Source organism: Hyperolius riggenbachi, chromosome 7 (assembly GCF_040937935.1).
Source record: "Hyperolius riggenbachi isolate aHypRig1 chromosome 7, aHypRig1.pri, whole genome shotgun sequence".
NCBI classification, from domain to species: domain Eukaryota; kingdom Metazoa; phylum Chordata; class Amphibia; order Anura; family Hyperoliidae; genus Hyperolius; species Hyperolius riggenbachi.
In genome coordinates, this window is record NC_090652.1 from 88,051,519 (window position 1) to 88,067,143 (window position 15,625).

The following is a 15,625-nucleotide window of genomic DNA, read 5'->3' on the forward strand; positions in this document are numbered from 1 at the left end:
GGAGTCAGCTAAAATGTGCTGCTGGACTCTTAATACATTTATAACTTATAGTAAAGCTAGTTCATGATTTTACTTTATAGCCTTTTAAGGAGCCCATACACTTGTCTATTTTCCTGTTTGCTTCCCTGCAGATTTGATTGATCTGCAGAAAATCTGCTCCTCCAAAATGTTTGATTGATGCCCTCTTTAAACCAAAAACAGACTGAAAGCATCCATCGGACAGGACAAAGATCTATGTCGATTAAGGGCAAGGCAGGACTGGCTGGCGATCAAGAGCCCATAGAGTTGCTTCAAACAATGCAAGGCTGCAGTTCAATCAATTCAGTAGGTCCCCTGCTGGAATTTATTGAAAATTGATGTGCATGTGTGTGGTAAGATTCAATTCCTTCCTGAATCCTTTTCAGAGATGAATCAATCTTTTGCCAAATCAATTGGCAATCTATAAGTGTATGGTCAGCTTAAAGAACACAAAATAAGATTTTCATTTCTGTCTATAAAAAAAAAAAAAAAAAAAAAACTACTTTGTTAATGAATGTTTTAATTAAATAGAAAAGCCACAACAGACTTGCCTATATATTTAGACCCATAGACCCAAACCTCTTCATATAGGCTTACAATTGTTAAAGGGAAGTTTCAGGGAGGGGAGTAAAAAAAAAAAAATCAATTTCCACTTACCTGGGGCTTCCTCCAGCCCGTGGCAGGCAGGAGGTGCCCTCGCCGCCACTCCGCAGGATCCCGGTGGTCTCCGGTGGCCGACCCGACCGGCTGCCAGGTCGGGCTCTTCTGCGCTCCAAGGCCTGGCATTTCTTTGTCCCACGTGGGCGCGCTGACGTCATCGGACGTCCTCCGGGCTGTACTGCGCAGGCGCAGTAGTTCTGTGCCTGCGCAGTACAGCCCGGCGGACGTCCGATGACGTCAACGCGCCCACGTGGGACAAAGAAATGCCAGGCCTTGGAGCGCAGAAGAGCCCGACCTGGCAGCCGGCCTGGCCAGGTCGGCCCCCGGGAGCCTGCGGAGCGGCAGCGAGGGCACCTCCTGCCTGCCACGGGCTGGAGGAAGCCCCAGGTAAGTGGAAATTGATTTTTATTTTTTTACTCCCCTCCCTGAACCTTCCCTTTAAGCTTTGGAAGGGATTGACAAGCCCTGCATGTTGCAGCCTTCCAATAAAAAAATAAACCTATTCAGAAAAATGCTGCCCCTTCTTTTTAGCATCAGAACATCCACTCTGCATCATGTATTATTGCTGTTTGGATTGCTTGACTCAGCCAATCCCGCACGCGATCCCTACAAGATGCATGTATGTGGATTATCAAACATTATTTGATTTCTCTATAAGCTAATACACATAAGGGATGATCACAGATATGCAAATTGTTTCAAGTTGATGCATTTTTATGCAAATATATGCAGCTTGAAAATGGACCAATCACTTTAAACCTGGGTTTAAATTGATTGGTCCCTTTTCAAACTGCATACATTTGCATAATTTCAGAACAATTTGCATCTCATTGATCATCCCTAGTACACACAATGTCAGATTTCTACCGCCTGCTGTAAGTGACAGCAACATAGGAGAAAAGTAATTTATGGCTCATTTTACTCTGGGAGAAATGTACTTATTTGTATGTGTTTTAAATGTTAAGATTTTCATGACAGTTCCTCTTTAAAGGGAACCTTAACTGAACGGGGGGTAAAGAGTTTCACTTACCTGGGGCTATTACCAGCCCCCTGCAGCAGTCCTGTGCCCTCGGCGCGGCTCTGGAATCCTCTGGTCCCCCGCTGTCACTTAGTTTCGTTTTTGACGACTCACCAGTTGCCGGCCGCCATGCGTATTATTGGACGCATTCACCAATGCAATTAGCGCTATTGCGGACCGCAACGCGTACAAAAATACGCGTTGCCGCATATCTACGCGTGCTGAATGCGGCAACGCGTATTTTTGTACGCGTTGTGGTCCGCAATAGCGCTAATTGCATTGGTGAATGCGTCTAATAATACGCATGGCGGCCGGCGACTGGTGAGTCGTCAAAAACGAAACTAAGTGACAGCGGGGGACCAGAGGATTCCAGAGCGGCGCCGAGGGCACAGGACTGCTGCAGGGGGCTGGTAATAGCCCCAGGTAGTGAAACTCTTTACCCCCGTTCAGTTAAGGTTCCCTTTAAGGTAAAACCAAGACGTTGTCCATCTACATAAAAAAATGAGGAGAGGAGCGAGGTGCAAAGAGGATACAGAGTTTGTGCATAGTACATGCCTCTGTGTGCCATTTTTAATAGGGGGAAATAGGACTCTGGTACAATTAAGAAATGCCCAAAATAACTTTCTGCATACATTGCCACTGCAAATCCCATACTGTTTGCCAAACCATCTGTTGAAGCACAACTCCAGGCAGAAAGCAAAACATGCAACCTGATTAACAAGCTGAATGCTCAAATGGCAGGTCTGTGTGAAATTCGCCTTCTGCAGTACACATTCTGTCCCATCATGCTGTTTGGACAGGCAGATCTTAGAGATATTGGAATGTCTAGGACATCAGCAGTGGCTGGTACAGGGGCTACTTTTTAAGCATAGCACCAATAAAATGGATGAAGGAGGACCCCTCTGGTCCAGGGGCCCCAGTGCGGCCGTAATCTTTGCATACCCCTTACTGCTACGCCACTGCCCTTATGAATTGTTGTTGTTGTACTGTGGCAAATACTGATACATTTGTAATTAGGGATGGTCAGTGAGATACAAATAGTTCTGTGTTAATGCAGGAGTATGCAAATTCTGTATGGAAACATATGCAGCTTGAAAATGGACTTAATTCCACTGATAGGATTTAACTGGTCTATTCTCAAGCTGCATAAATTATTTCAACTCAAATATTTGCTTCTCAATGACCACCCCTAATTGTAATACACATCTCTTTATAGACTGGTAGGTAAGGGCTCTTTCACATCTACAACGCGTGCAGGAGCCGTTCTCTTGCACACGTTATATGCCCTGTGGCATGTCGTCACGGTGCGACGCAATCAGTAGTAATCAATTCACCCAACAGGGAAACGCCGACTCCAGACGAGTAAAAGCTCCGCAACGCAAAGTCAGATGTGAAAAGGTAAAATGAAAGTCTATGGAGTTTTCATTTTACCCTAGTTTGCGTTAAACCGCAGAAAATGAGCTCTGGTGTGAAAGAGCCCTTATGCTTCATTGGTTTGATTTTTATAAATAAAATGTTTCTCACTACAACCAGTTTCCTTTTCTCAACTGCTAGTTACAGAATGGAAACTGAAACTTAATGTACTGCTATGAAGAAAAAAAAAAAAACAAACAACATACTCCTAAGCAACAGTAACACATTAAATATACCAGAGAACTTACACGACAAAGGTTTTGGTTGTAGTCCTCACGCCTCCAATAGGAATCCTCCGGACAATAACGGATGAGTTCTTAGGAATAAGAGCAGCTTCATCTGTGTATTCTACAATGGATGGATAAAAAAAAGCAATGATATAGGGTGACTTTGGAATGACTAACAACATTTTCTACTGTACATTATGCAAATAAAAATACTTGTATGAACTGTAAGTTCCTTCACTACAATTGAATCAAATGTCTAAAAAAAATAAAAACAAATTAAGTACAGATAGTATGTCTCATTTGTCTTGATAAATGCCTCATATGTATAAGGTTGTTCTCTTGTACAAATACACAGTACTGTTTGTCATTACTTGTTACAATATTTAAACTGTACGTTTAAAGTGTATCCAAGGTCAACTTCGGGTCAAAAAAGTCAAACACTTGCCCAAGAAGAGGGAAGTATCTGAATCCTGTAGAGGCCTCCCGCACCATCCTCCAGCCCACCATTGCCAAGTAAAGGCCTCCCAAACAATTCAGACAAGCTCTGATTCCAAGCCGCAACTGTGCTCCTCGTCAAGCAGAAGCACAGCCATACTGCGACAGCACGAGAACAGCCATACTGCACCTTTGCAAGCATGGCCACACCTGCGCAGTAGGCACGAGCATCTCCTTACTACTGCACAGACATAGTAAAGTAGCGTGGTCGCAATGCGTAGGCGGGTCATGGACAGTGGAGGTGGTCTGCAGGAAGGTGTGGGAGACCTCTGGAGGATCCAGAGGACTTTTCGCTCCTGAAGTATTTGAGGTGCTGCTTAGGTTCTCTTTAAAAAAAAAAAAAGAACGCCCAAAACATCGTACTATATGTTTAAATTCAGAGTGGTTTGTATGCAAAACATTTATCCACACATACCAATACGTATAATGTATAACTAAACCTACAAACAACCTAACAGAACTGAACCTGCTTGTAAGTACAGGGCTACCTGTATAAATATGGTCTGCAGTGTTCTACCCAGAATTTTTTTCCAGCCGGGTGGCATGAAATAGTAGCCGGGTGGGGCGAGTTGAAAATGCAGGACAACTGTGCTTACAGCATAGGAATAGGTGAGGAGGTGAGCCGATGACAGCCGGGTGGTCACAAAATCTAGCCGGGTGGAGCACCCGGCTAAAAGAGCCTGGGGAGAACACTGGTCTGTTTTGCAGGGCTGTGGAGTCGGTACAAAAATCCACCGGCTCCGACTCCTCAGTTTAGGATTCCACCGACTCAGACTCCTCTAATTTGCATATTACAATCTTGTTGATTGAAAGTATGCAACATGAAATTCGTCTCAACTGCCAACGCTTAGGAATTTTAAAAGAAAACTGAAGTGAGAAGGATACGGAGACTGCCATATTTATTCCCTTTAGTCAGAACTAGTCCTTGGTCAGAGTACTTGTAAAAGGTACAGACCAGAACAAAAACATCTATCAGGCCCTAGGCAATGTAACTGTGGGTACATGTAAGAGTGATGTGCAGGTACTCTGCAGGGGAATAAGGAGATTCTTCCTCTATTACACATTCTTCATGCACAATCTGAACCAGGTTTATAGGTGATAGACAACACCTCTGTGTTCAATGTGCACACCATTCTCAGTGGATTCCCTGCAGCTCTGTGGAGAGTGCATATGTAGAGTATAGTACTACTGTGTAACAAAGTAAACCTGAGACAGATGAAAGTTTTATACATACCTGGGGCTTCGTCCAGCCCCCTTCAGGCTGATCAGTCCCTCGCTGTCCTCCTCCGCCATCTGGATCTTCTGCTATGAGTCCAGGTACTTGAGCCAGTCTGGCGTAATACGCATGCACACACTCCGCCGCCGGGAGCGTACTACACCTGCGCAGCACTATTGCGCAGGTGCAGAACGCTCCTGGCTGTGGAAGCGGCATGCGGCCGGACTGCGCTGACTGGCTGAATTACCAGGACTCATAGCAGAAGATCCAGGTGGTGGAGGTGGACAGCGAGGGACTGATTAGCCTGAAGGGGGCTGGAAGAAGCCCCAGGTATGTATAAAACTTCTTTTCATCCTTCTCAGGTACCATTTAAAGGGACTCCGAGCAGTGCAGAAACTATGGAAAGATGCATATCATTTTAAAGCTCTCTTTCTCCTCTTTCTGGCAACACCTAAATAGTTGCCCTACGCCTTTTAGTTTTCTTTATTTTCGCGATTAAAATCACGGCCGCAGCAATTTCAATTGCGAAAATAGCGAAAACTAAAAGGAGTAGGGCAGCGGTTTATATATCATTGGAAAGAGGAGAAAGAGAGCTTTAAAATGATATGCATTTTTCCATAGTTTCTGCACTGCTCGGAGTCCCTTTAATTCGTACTGACCAAACCAAATTTTAACATATCAAATTATTTGATTTCATGAGCAAAGAGTGCGTACATTTGCATAAATCAGAATCAACACAGAACAATTTCCATCTCATTGACCATATATATTAGTGACACTGCTACACATCAGGCTTTATACTTACAGCATAGAGGTTATTTAGTATATATAAGAGCTTCCTGTGTACACATCATACATACAGTCACAATCAGATGTGTATATTTGACTTTAAAAATACGGGGACTGCTTTATTGAAGCAGCACAAGTAACTAATTTTGATTGGTTTATTTCATTTTTGTGGACTAAGCACAGCTATTACTGTATGTATAAATTATTTATGATGACTTATCTGAGAAATAGAAAATGTTATCATATTTTCTATTCTAATTACAGTTAAAATTCATTAGGAGTCGGAGCATTTTTTCCCGACTCCAGGCACCCAAAATTGCTCCGACTCCACAGCCCTGATTTTTTGAACTAGAAGACTCACTTTTTCTCTCCCAAAAGTGTGTGAGAGTGAGCGTGAGAGAGAGCGAGAGAGCAAGAGAGCATGAGTGTGTGTGTTGTTGGGGGGGGGAGAGGGGAGGAAGTCACTGCGTCTTATAGTCCAGATGCAATGAGTTCCTGACTTTTGAATGCCTGCCAATATGAACCTCCAACCCGTTGCAATATCAGGGACTCCCTGTACTGTGTCTGTGCAGAGGACACGGGGACAAACAGAGGACACAAAGGAGCATAGAGGAGGGCACAGGGAGACAAGAGATACTAGGGTGCATAAGGTACAATGGGGGCATAATCCGCAAGATGCTGCTTCACCATGGATGCACCAGGTTCAGTATATACATTTTTCCCCCCTGGTTTTAGACCTCTAAACCTAAGTGCGTCTTAAAGGAGAATTGTAGTGAGAGGGATATGGAGGCTGCCATATTTATTTCCTTTTAAGCAATACCAGCCTGGCAGCCCTGATGGTCTATTTGCCTAAAGAAGTGTCTTAATCACACCAGAAACAAGCATGCAGCTAATCTTGTCATATCTGTCTAAATTTGTCAGAAACACCTGATCTGCTGCGTGCTTGTTCAGGGCCTATGGCTGAAAGTATTAGAGGCAGAGGATTAGCTGAATAGCCAGGCAACTGGTATTGCTTAAAAGGAAATAAATATGTTAGCCTCCATATACCTCTCACTACAGTTCTCCTTTAAGGTCAGGAGATTCTTATATAGTGTGAAAAATACAGTATGTGAAACCCATGACTAATTTTCAGTCACTGTATTATCAGGAAAAGCTATTAAAGAACAAGCGACGCCCATGCTAACCTAGAAATAAAAAACATATAAGTAGATAAATACTACTTCTACTTACATAACAGATGTATTGTGCTATCCACGTAACGATTCCTGTGAATTTTATAAAGGAGAAGCAGAGAATCCTACTCTATGCAGTGGCCATCTTGCCAAGCTAATGCTGACATCATATCCTCCCTGACTCTTGTTTTTCCCCCTCCTTTCTCTTGCTCGTGTATTCATTAGCTGCCCTCCTTCCAGAGTCTTTTATTTACACATCCAATCACTGAGTCACCTGAGCCTTGCTTGAAAACACAAGTAATCAGCTAGGCAGGGAAATAAATGGAGGAGGAATATATTATAAATAAAAAAAGAACTTCCAGCATTCAAAAGAACTCCCAGCATTCAACTTTTTGGCACTGTTTGGCACTAGGCCCAGTGCTCCTAAAGTATGTGATAACTCCAAACCATAACAGCAGAAAAAGTTTTGAATGCAGGATTAGCATCTTTATCACTTAATACGCTCAGACCAGTTGCTGTTGAAATTTGATTTTTATGGTGACAATACCGCTTTCAGCAGTACAATGCCAACAGTGTGAAAATCAACACACAGTTGAGCTGTGTGGTAGACTAAGGAAGCTCAATACCTTTGGGTTTGAATCTTGACCAAGACACCACTTAGCGGTGTATGCATATTTTTGCCGTGCTTACATCAGTTTACTCCAGGCACTCTGGATTCCCTCTACATCCTAAAAACATACTGGTAGCAAGGAAACACCCCCTCCCCCTTTTAGGATTTTATGAAACAGGCAGAATTCCTCAGAGCACCACAATTTAAAGGATAGGAACAATGGTAGCCATCTTACCCCAATTTGTCCGAAACAAGAAAAGTATTTACCGTAAATTGTAAGCAAGCATTTCAATAGTCACCACTGTTTGAGCAATGGTTACCATATAAATATATAACGGTCGTGAGGGGTTTACCTCAGGGTGAAGCAAGCCAGTCAATATAAAAAAAATCTAATGTAATTAGTAATGTGTTAAAAGTGAACTGGGCACCTCTTATGTCAAAATAATTAAGATCAACCTACCCTTAATGCATTCCATGAGATAGTCATTGACATACTTACAACTCCAGACAGGCCAATGTAAGCATATGAATGACTACTATGCGCTAATGGTCGCGGGCACGCACTCCACCACAGCCACTTCAAACCTCCAAGCCTGTGGCCTTGACAGCAGGTAAATGGACGCCCTCAGTAAATGCTCACAAAGTACACATTCACAAGCCTCACTTGGGGGACATTTGATTTAAATATTTAAACATAGAAGCTCCTCAGGTCATTTTATCTTAAAAGGACACCCAAGACCAGTGAAATTGCATGATTTATACTCACCTGGGGCTTCCTCCTGCCCCATGAGGACTGAATTCCATTGCGATCCTCCAAGGCCGCTCCTTTCTCCTGTTCTGAGTGGTTTTAGATTTGCCCTCATCTGGGCATGCATGGCCCAGCCATATGCACTCCCTGGAGCATTCTGCGCCGTACGACCGCACAGGTGCACAACACTCCCAGCCAGGCATGCGCAGATAAGCACAACTGGCCAAACAGTGCTCAGAACAGGCAAATAGAATGCCCTGGTAGGACAGCGATTGAGCCCAGTGTCCTAATGGGGCTGAAGGAAACACCAGGTAAGTAAAAATCATGCAATTACACTGGTCTCAGGTACACTTTAAGCAAATGGTTAAAAATAGGCCATGTACCTGGTCTTTCATAAGCATGTAATGTCTGTCAGCTTCTCATGAAATATTAATCACATAAGCAATTACATGACACACATGGAAAGGTTGCCACATTGTGTTCCACCCTTGAGAGGTATGGAAAGTAGAGACCTGCAGCGGGTCGGGTACCCGCGGGTAACCCGAAATGCGGGTCGGATTCGGGTACCCGAATTGATTTAAGCTGCGGGTGCGGGTAGCGGTCTGCGGGTCGAGGGTAGTGAAAGCAAGCTAAAAACCTTCTTTAGCTTTGGTTTGTGTATAAAAATAGGTTTAATTAACTTTACAGCTCCCCAATGTTACTTTAAATGTGCACTTTAGAAGAAAATGTAAAAAAGCAGGTCGGGCAGCGGGCCGAGTAGCGGGTATCAAATTCACCAGAAAGCAGGTCGCGGGTCGGGTATGAAAAAGTGGACCCGCGCAGGCCTTTAATGGAAAGTAGAAATTAAAGCAAACTTGAAGGGAAACAACTGATAGTTGATTCTTATTTTATCTCTTGTATCTACTAACTGACTTTTCTGGAATCCTAGTATAAAAAAATGCTAAATTTCAGCTCTGACAACACTTCAACAAAGGGATGTGGAGTCTGTAGATAGATCCTATAGACTCAGACTCCTCAGTTTCTGGTACAAATTTGTTCCAAGCTCGGAGAATTATGTAAATATATACAGCTTAAGGCTAGTTACACACCATGACATTGCGTTTAGGGGACGTTACAGGGCACATAACGTGCCCCTAAGGCAACGCCTGGTGCTCTCTGGTGTGGACGTTTGAGTAAGACGCGTTGTGCAGCTCACTCTGGCGTCCGTGATGCGTACTCTTGGACGCATGCGGCATCACGTGGTCCCGCCCGCCCAATCGCCGCACAGAGCTGCCGCTCCAGGAAGTAAACACTGCACGTCACTGAGTGCAGTGATTATTAATTAGCCATGTGCCCGGCCGCTCTCCCCTCTTCCCCAACATGACTGAGCATGTGCAAACAGTCTAACGCGGCTTAGCCACGTAGAACGCACAGCATGCAGCACTTTGCTGCGTTACAATGTAACGCAACGTGGGCAGTGTGAACAGCCCACTTGTGTTACATTGCTGTGCGTTGGGGGAGCGTTACAGGCTGCACTAACGTGCGCCTGTAATGTCCCTGTGTGCAAGAAGCCTAAAGGTAGACCAATTAAACCCAGCACTCGTCTATCAGTGGTCTATTTTCAAGCTGGATATATTTGCATAAACTATTACATAATGCTGCATGAACTCAAACTAATTTGCATCTCAATGACCATCCCCACTCTTCTATATTAAAAGGCCACCTCAAGTGAGAGGGACATATTTATTTCCTTTTGAACAATGCAGTAGGTCTGAACGATCTATCGCAGATCGACCAAAATAGTGATTTAGGATAAGACCTGATAGTCAAAGCTGCAGTTTTTTTTAACCTTCTCCCCGCTGCAGCAGTTGTCCCCCCCCCCCCCCCTGCAGCGATAGCAGGTCACCGGTGCTGTTACCATGCCTCTCACCCGCGCAGATCGCACCACCAACTCCGGTCTCCTCTGTCTACAGTACCAGGGCATGCAACTTAATGACATCAAGCTGCGAGAGGCACTGTGAGAAACAGCACTGGCCACTATCGCTGCGGAGGGAGGGGCGGCACCACTGCAGGAGGGGGAATCCTGTACTGCGTCACCTATACTGGCTAACCTGTACTGGGGTTACAATTGCTGGCTTACCTATACTGGGGCACCTATAGATAGCTAACCTTTACTGGGGCACAAATACCTGGCTAAACTATACTGGGGGCACTCATACTCCCCCCTATCAGTGTGCCGATTCATCTTTGTGTGTCAAAAATCGTGAATTTAAATCACAATTTGACAGAAAAATGTCAATTCAATCTTTTCCTAAAATCCTTCAGCCCTGCAATGCAGATCACCTGGCTGTCCTGCAGATGATTTACCACTGATGCTAGGTACACACGTTACGTTTTTCCGCTCTATAGATGCAGTGTTCTCCCCAAGCCCATTTAAGTGGGCGCTCCGCCCGGCTCCGCCCTGCCTCCCGCCCTGCCTCCCGCCCGGCTGCTGCTCGCTGTCACATTCTCTTAGCCAGCATGTGCAGAGGGGGCGAGCAGAGCAGTGAATAATAATGAACAGGGGCGGGACACTCGCAGGTCCTGAGCCCTGTGTGCAGAGGAGGCGGGCAGAGCAGTGAATATTAATGAACAGGGGCAGGACACTCACAGCTCTCGGTCCTGAGCCCTGTGTGCAGAGGAGGCGGGCAGAGCAGTGAATAATAATGAACAGGGGCGGGACACTCGCAGCTCTCCTCATTCAGCGAGTCAACAGCAGAGAGTGTGAGGAGAACTGAATTGAAACGTGCAGACTGCTGGGGGAGATGACCATTAGTTGCAGCCCGGCAGTACATGGTAATATACAGTATATACTTATAGTCTGTATAGTGTGCTCCCTCCTTTGCATTCCTGGGATTCTTTTATGTTTACTTTTTGTCAGTCAGGAACAACAAATTGCAGGAATGGAGTGGAAAGGGCACACTATGCTACTGCAGAGTATATATCACTGTGTGACAGCATGGCTGATTCCTTATCTTATGTCAGTCCTGCTGGAGAGACAGAAGGCTCTGCACATTTGTTTTAGGTGCCCATCAACAGTACAATTTTTCTTTCAGATTTGATCTTTCTACGCCATTTGAATGATCAAAACTAATCTGATGGCAGTTATCGATAGTTCCCATTAACAGATCAATTTAAGAAGGTTTTACATTACAATTCAATCATAAAATCAAACTTTTGAATCAATATCCCCCCCCCCCTTTGCAAAATGACCAAAGAATTGTTTCACATCGATTTACGCCACATAAGGCACATTTTTCTATGGGTCTGAACATAAAAATTGTGTTGAAAGATCGAATCTGAGGGAAAAATTTTACTGTTAATGAGCACCTTTAGTTACGGTGATCACAGCTGCCAGATGCTGCTGATCCCCATAAAGCTAAACTGCAACGGCTTTTGCAGGGAACAGCACAACCTAAGAGGCTATGATTTCATATGCCTCTCCATCACCATTTGGTACACCCTACAGATTAATATTATTATTATTTAGTATTTATATAGCGCCGACATGTTACGCAACGCTGTACAGTGTATATCTATCTATCTCTCTCTCGTCACTAACTGTCCCTCAAAGGAGCTCACAATCTAATCCCTACCATTGCCATATGTCTATATTATGCAGTGTAAGTACTGTAGTCTAGGGCCAATTTTAGGGGGAGCCAATTAACTTATCCGTATGTTTTTGGAATGTGGGAGGAACCCGGAGTGCCCGGAGGAAACCCACGCAGACACGGAGAGAACATACAAACTCTGTTGCAGATAGTGCCCTGGCTGGGATTCGAACCAGGGACCCAGAGCTTACATTCCCATCTGCTTCCTGCAACGATGTCCAGGAACCACCTGAGGGGAGAGCTGCACTGCATTTGGGGGCAATGGTGCAGTTTGTCCTTATGGAAGCGCTAGTCCTGAATTCCCCCTCGCACCCCACCCGGCTAATTTTTTATGCCACCCGGCTGGGAAAAAATTCTGGGGAGAACACTGTAGATGCGTTCGATTGATAAATTCAGTCATGTCGGATATTACGCTTGATCATTTAACAGCCCGATTTCTCATCGAAGTGAAGGAAAAAGATAAAACAAGCGGAAGATGAGAGAATCGAGCTGAAAAAAAACGTATCGGGTGCACCCAGCATAATACTTTAGTCATAAACCCAGAACAAGATAAGCAGGTCAGGTGCTCTGACTGAAGTCTCACTGCACTAGTCACATGCATGTTTCAGGTGTGTGATTCAAACACTATGGATGCCAGAAAGATCAGCATGACAGCCAGGCGATTGGTATGGTTTAAAGTGATGCACTATGGGTCATAAGAGACCAATAACAGGCAATGATATTCAAGTTCCACCCAACTTTCCAGTTTCAATTGTTCACTTCCTAGCTTTCCAACCTTGAAAGGGAAACATCTTAAAATGTTCACATCAGCAGTGCAGTCACTGACTTGCTGCAGTTAGGCCCAGTGCACACCGAGCGGTTTTTGGAGCGATCCGCCGGCCGCTTCCGCCTATAAAAACGCTTGGCTAATGTATTGCAATGGGATGGTGCACACCGGCGGTTTGAGGTTTTTGCCAAGCCGCAAACGCGCCTCCTGCTGCGCATTTGCGGTTTTAAGAAGCGTTTCGTCCTCAATGTAAAGTATAGGAAAAACGCAAACCGCTCTGAAAAACGCTACTTCAGAGCGGTTTGCCAGGCATTTTTGTTACAGAAGCTGTTCAGTAACAGCTTTTACTGTAACAATATGTGTAGTCTGCTACACAAAAACGCACCCAAAACCGCTAGGTATGTTTAGAAAACCTCTCTAACCATACAAAGAATCGCTCTGAAATCAGCTCCCAAAACAGCTAGCGTATTGCGGATCTGCTAGCGGTTTTGGTGTGCACTGGGCCTTAGCTACTGTTGTAACCACTGGTCTAAAGTCTGAACTTCTCCCCCTATTTAACCAAATGGGAGGGGGGTGAAAAAGCTTACCCAATCTAAACTTACTTCTGAAGTCAGATAGAGGAATGAGGGACAGCAACTCATCCACACCTCATCCACCCAGAAGGTACCTTTCCTTCACACGAGTGGAGTTTGTGTGTGGTGGCCATAAATGTCTATTTTTTCCGGCCGATTTGATCATTTGATTGAGTCTGCTACAACGCAGGGACCAGAGGGTGGAGGCGTGTGAGATTTGGAGGTGCACACAAATTTCCAATAGGATTTTATGCTGAAATATATTGAAAATGTATGTGTAGTGCGTGGAGGAATTCAATCAGATAAGATTCCTCTCTGGTCAGATAATGATCAGTGAGGGATCTATCTGTTGGCCATACTGACCAGTGCATGGCCAGCAATACAGTGGTGTGCTGTAACGGCCGCTTTGTAATGCCTGGTACACAACATGTAATTTACAGTCAGGTCAAATCAACAATTTCCAACAGATGCAATCAGGTTTCAGATAGTTTTTCTGCTCACTTCTGTACAAAATAATTCATAAACCTGATCAGACCTGCCAGAAATGATCGATTCAACGTTAATCTGATGGAAAATTGCATGGCGTGTACCTGAAATAATGCAGCTTACCGCACTACAAGCACCACCTATGCAATGTGCACAGAGCAGCGGGTGCATTGCGCTATAACTGGTTGCAGCAATGTAATGCATTGCATGCAGTGTGTAAAAACTAAACAAGCACTTTAACAGTAAAGTTGAAGCACACTTTTTATTGACTAGGCGTCACTGTACCAGATGCAACGCAAGAATAACGCAGGGCTGTGGAGTCGGGGGGGTCAAAGGAATTTTGGGTACCTGGAGTCTGAGTTGAAGTCGGAGATTTCATAAACTAAGTAGTCTGAGTCGGATGATTTTTGGACAAAATCCACAGCCCTGGTAAGTATTAGACTGAGGGCCTGTTTCCACTACATGCAGATTCTGCATGCAGAAAACTGACTCCAATGAATGCCTATGAGCCTGTTTCCACTGAACACGATTTTTCTGATGCAGATTTCCCATAGGCATTCATTGGAGTCAGTTTTCTGCATGCAGAATCTGCGTGTAGTGGAAACAGGCCCTTAGGAGTCATTTTGGGTACCTGGAGTCTGAGTTGGAGTTTTCATAAACTGAGGAGTCAAAGTGGGAAGATTTTTGTACCAACTCCACAGCCCTGGAATAACGTGCGGTAACAATAACAATAATATTTATATAGCGCTTTTCTCCCTGGGGACTCAAAGCGCTGTGACCCTGCATTATGCAGTCTCAAAGGCTAGGGAAAAGAGGTGAGTTTTTAGCCTTTTTTTAAAGCTGTCCAGAGAAGGAGCCTCTCGTACTGATTGTGGAAGTGAGTTCCATAGAGTAGGGGCTGCATAGGAAAAGGCCCGAGCACCAAATGTTAAGTTTATCCTGGGAATAACCAGCTTCATCTTGTTGGCAGAGCGGAGGGTGCGTGGAGGGGCATAAAGTTCCAATAGATCCGCTATGTATTTGGGTCCCATGTGGTGTAGAGCCTTGAATGTCAGCAGGCAGATCTTAAAATTGATTCTCCATTTTACTGGCAACCAGTGAAGAGTTTGCAGTACTGGGGTGATGTGTGAGCTGCGGGGGGCATTGGCTAGGAGTCTGGCTGCAGCATTCTGTACTAGCTGTAAGGGGCGCAGAACCTTATCTGTAGATCCGATTAACAGGGCGTTGCAGTAGTCTAGGCGGGAGGATACAAATGCATGAACCAGGGCAGGTAGGTCTTCAGCTGGGATAAGGTGTTTGATTTTCGCTATATTTCTTAGATGGAAGAAGGAAGACTTGACGACAGCTGATATCTGCTGTTTGAGTTTTAGATTTCCATCCAGGATCACCACAAGGTTTCGCACAGAGTCTTTATACTGTACAGTATCTCCCCCAATTGCTAGTTTGAGGTGGTGAGCGTTTTGAACTTTATCCATCATGTGTGGACCACCTACCACCAACACCTCTGTTTTGTCAGAGTTCAGCCTCAGCCAGCTGGTGTTCATCCAATTTTGTAAATCCACTAGACACGCATTTATGGATGCTGATGGGTCTTGGGTGCCAGGCTTGAAGGACAGATACAGTTGTGTGTCATCTGCATAACAATGGTATCCTAAACCATAGTTCTGGATTATTTTGCCCAGTGGGAGTATGTAGACTGCAAAGAGTAATGGTGATAATACAGAACCCTGTGGAACTCCATAGGCAAGTGTCACTGGATTAGAGTAGTGTGTGCCCAGACATACTTGCTGTTAAGCTTGGGGGTGT

General features: G+C 44.7%; 1 protein-coding gene across 3 annotated transcripts in view; it reads right to left on the minus strand.

Moving 5' to 3' along the window:
* RBBP6 (RB binding protein 6, ubiquitin ligase) overlaps positions 1–15,625 on the minus strand; it is a 108,549-nt gene that overhangs the window by 66,284 nt on the left and 26,640 nt on the right. For all 3 annotated transcript variants that reach the window (XM_068244264.1, XM_068244265.1, XM_068244263.1), the window contains exon 2: positions 3,358–3,457. In XM_068244264.1, coding sequence (XP_068100365.1) covers positions 3,358–3,457 — 100 coding nt within the window. The remainder of the gene's footprint in view (positions 1–3,357; positions 3,458–15,625) is intronic.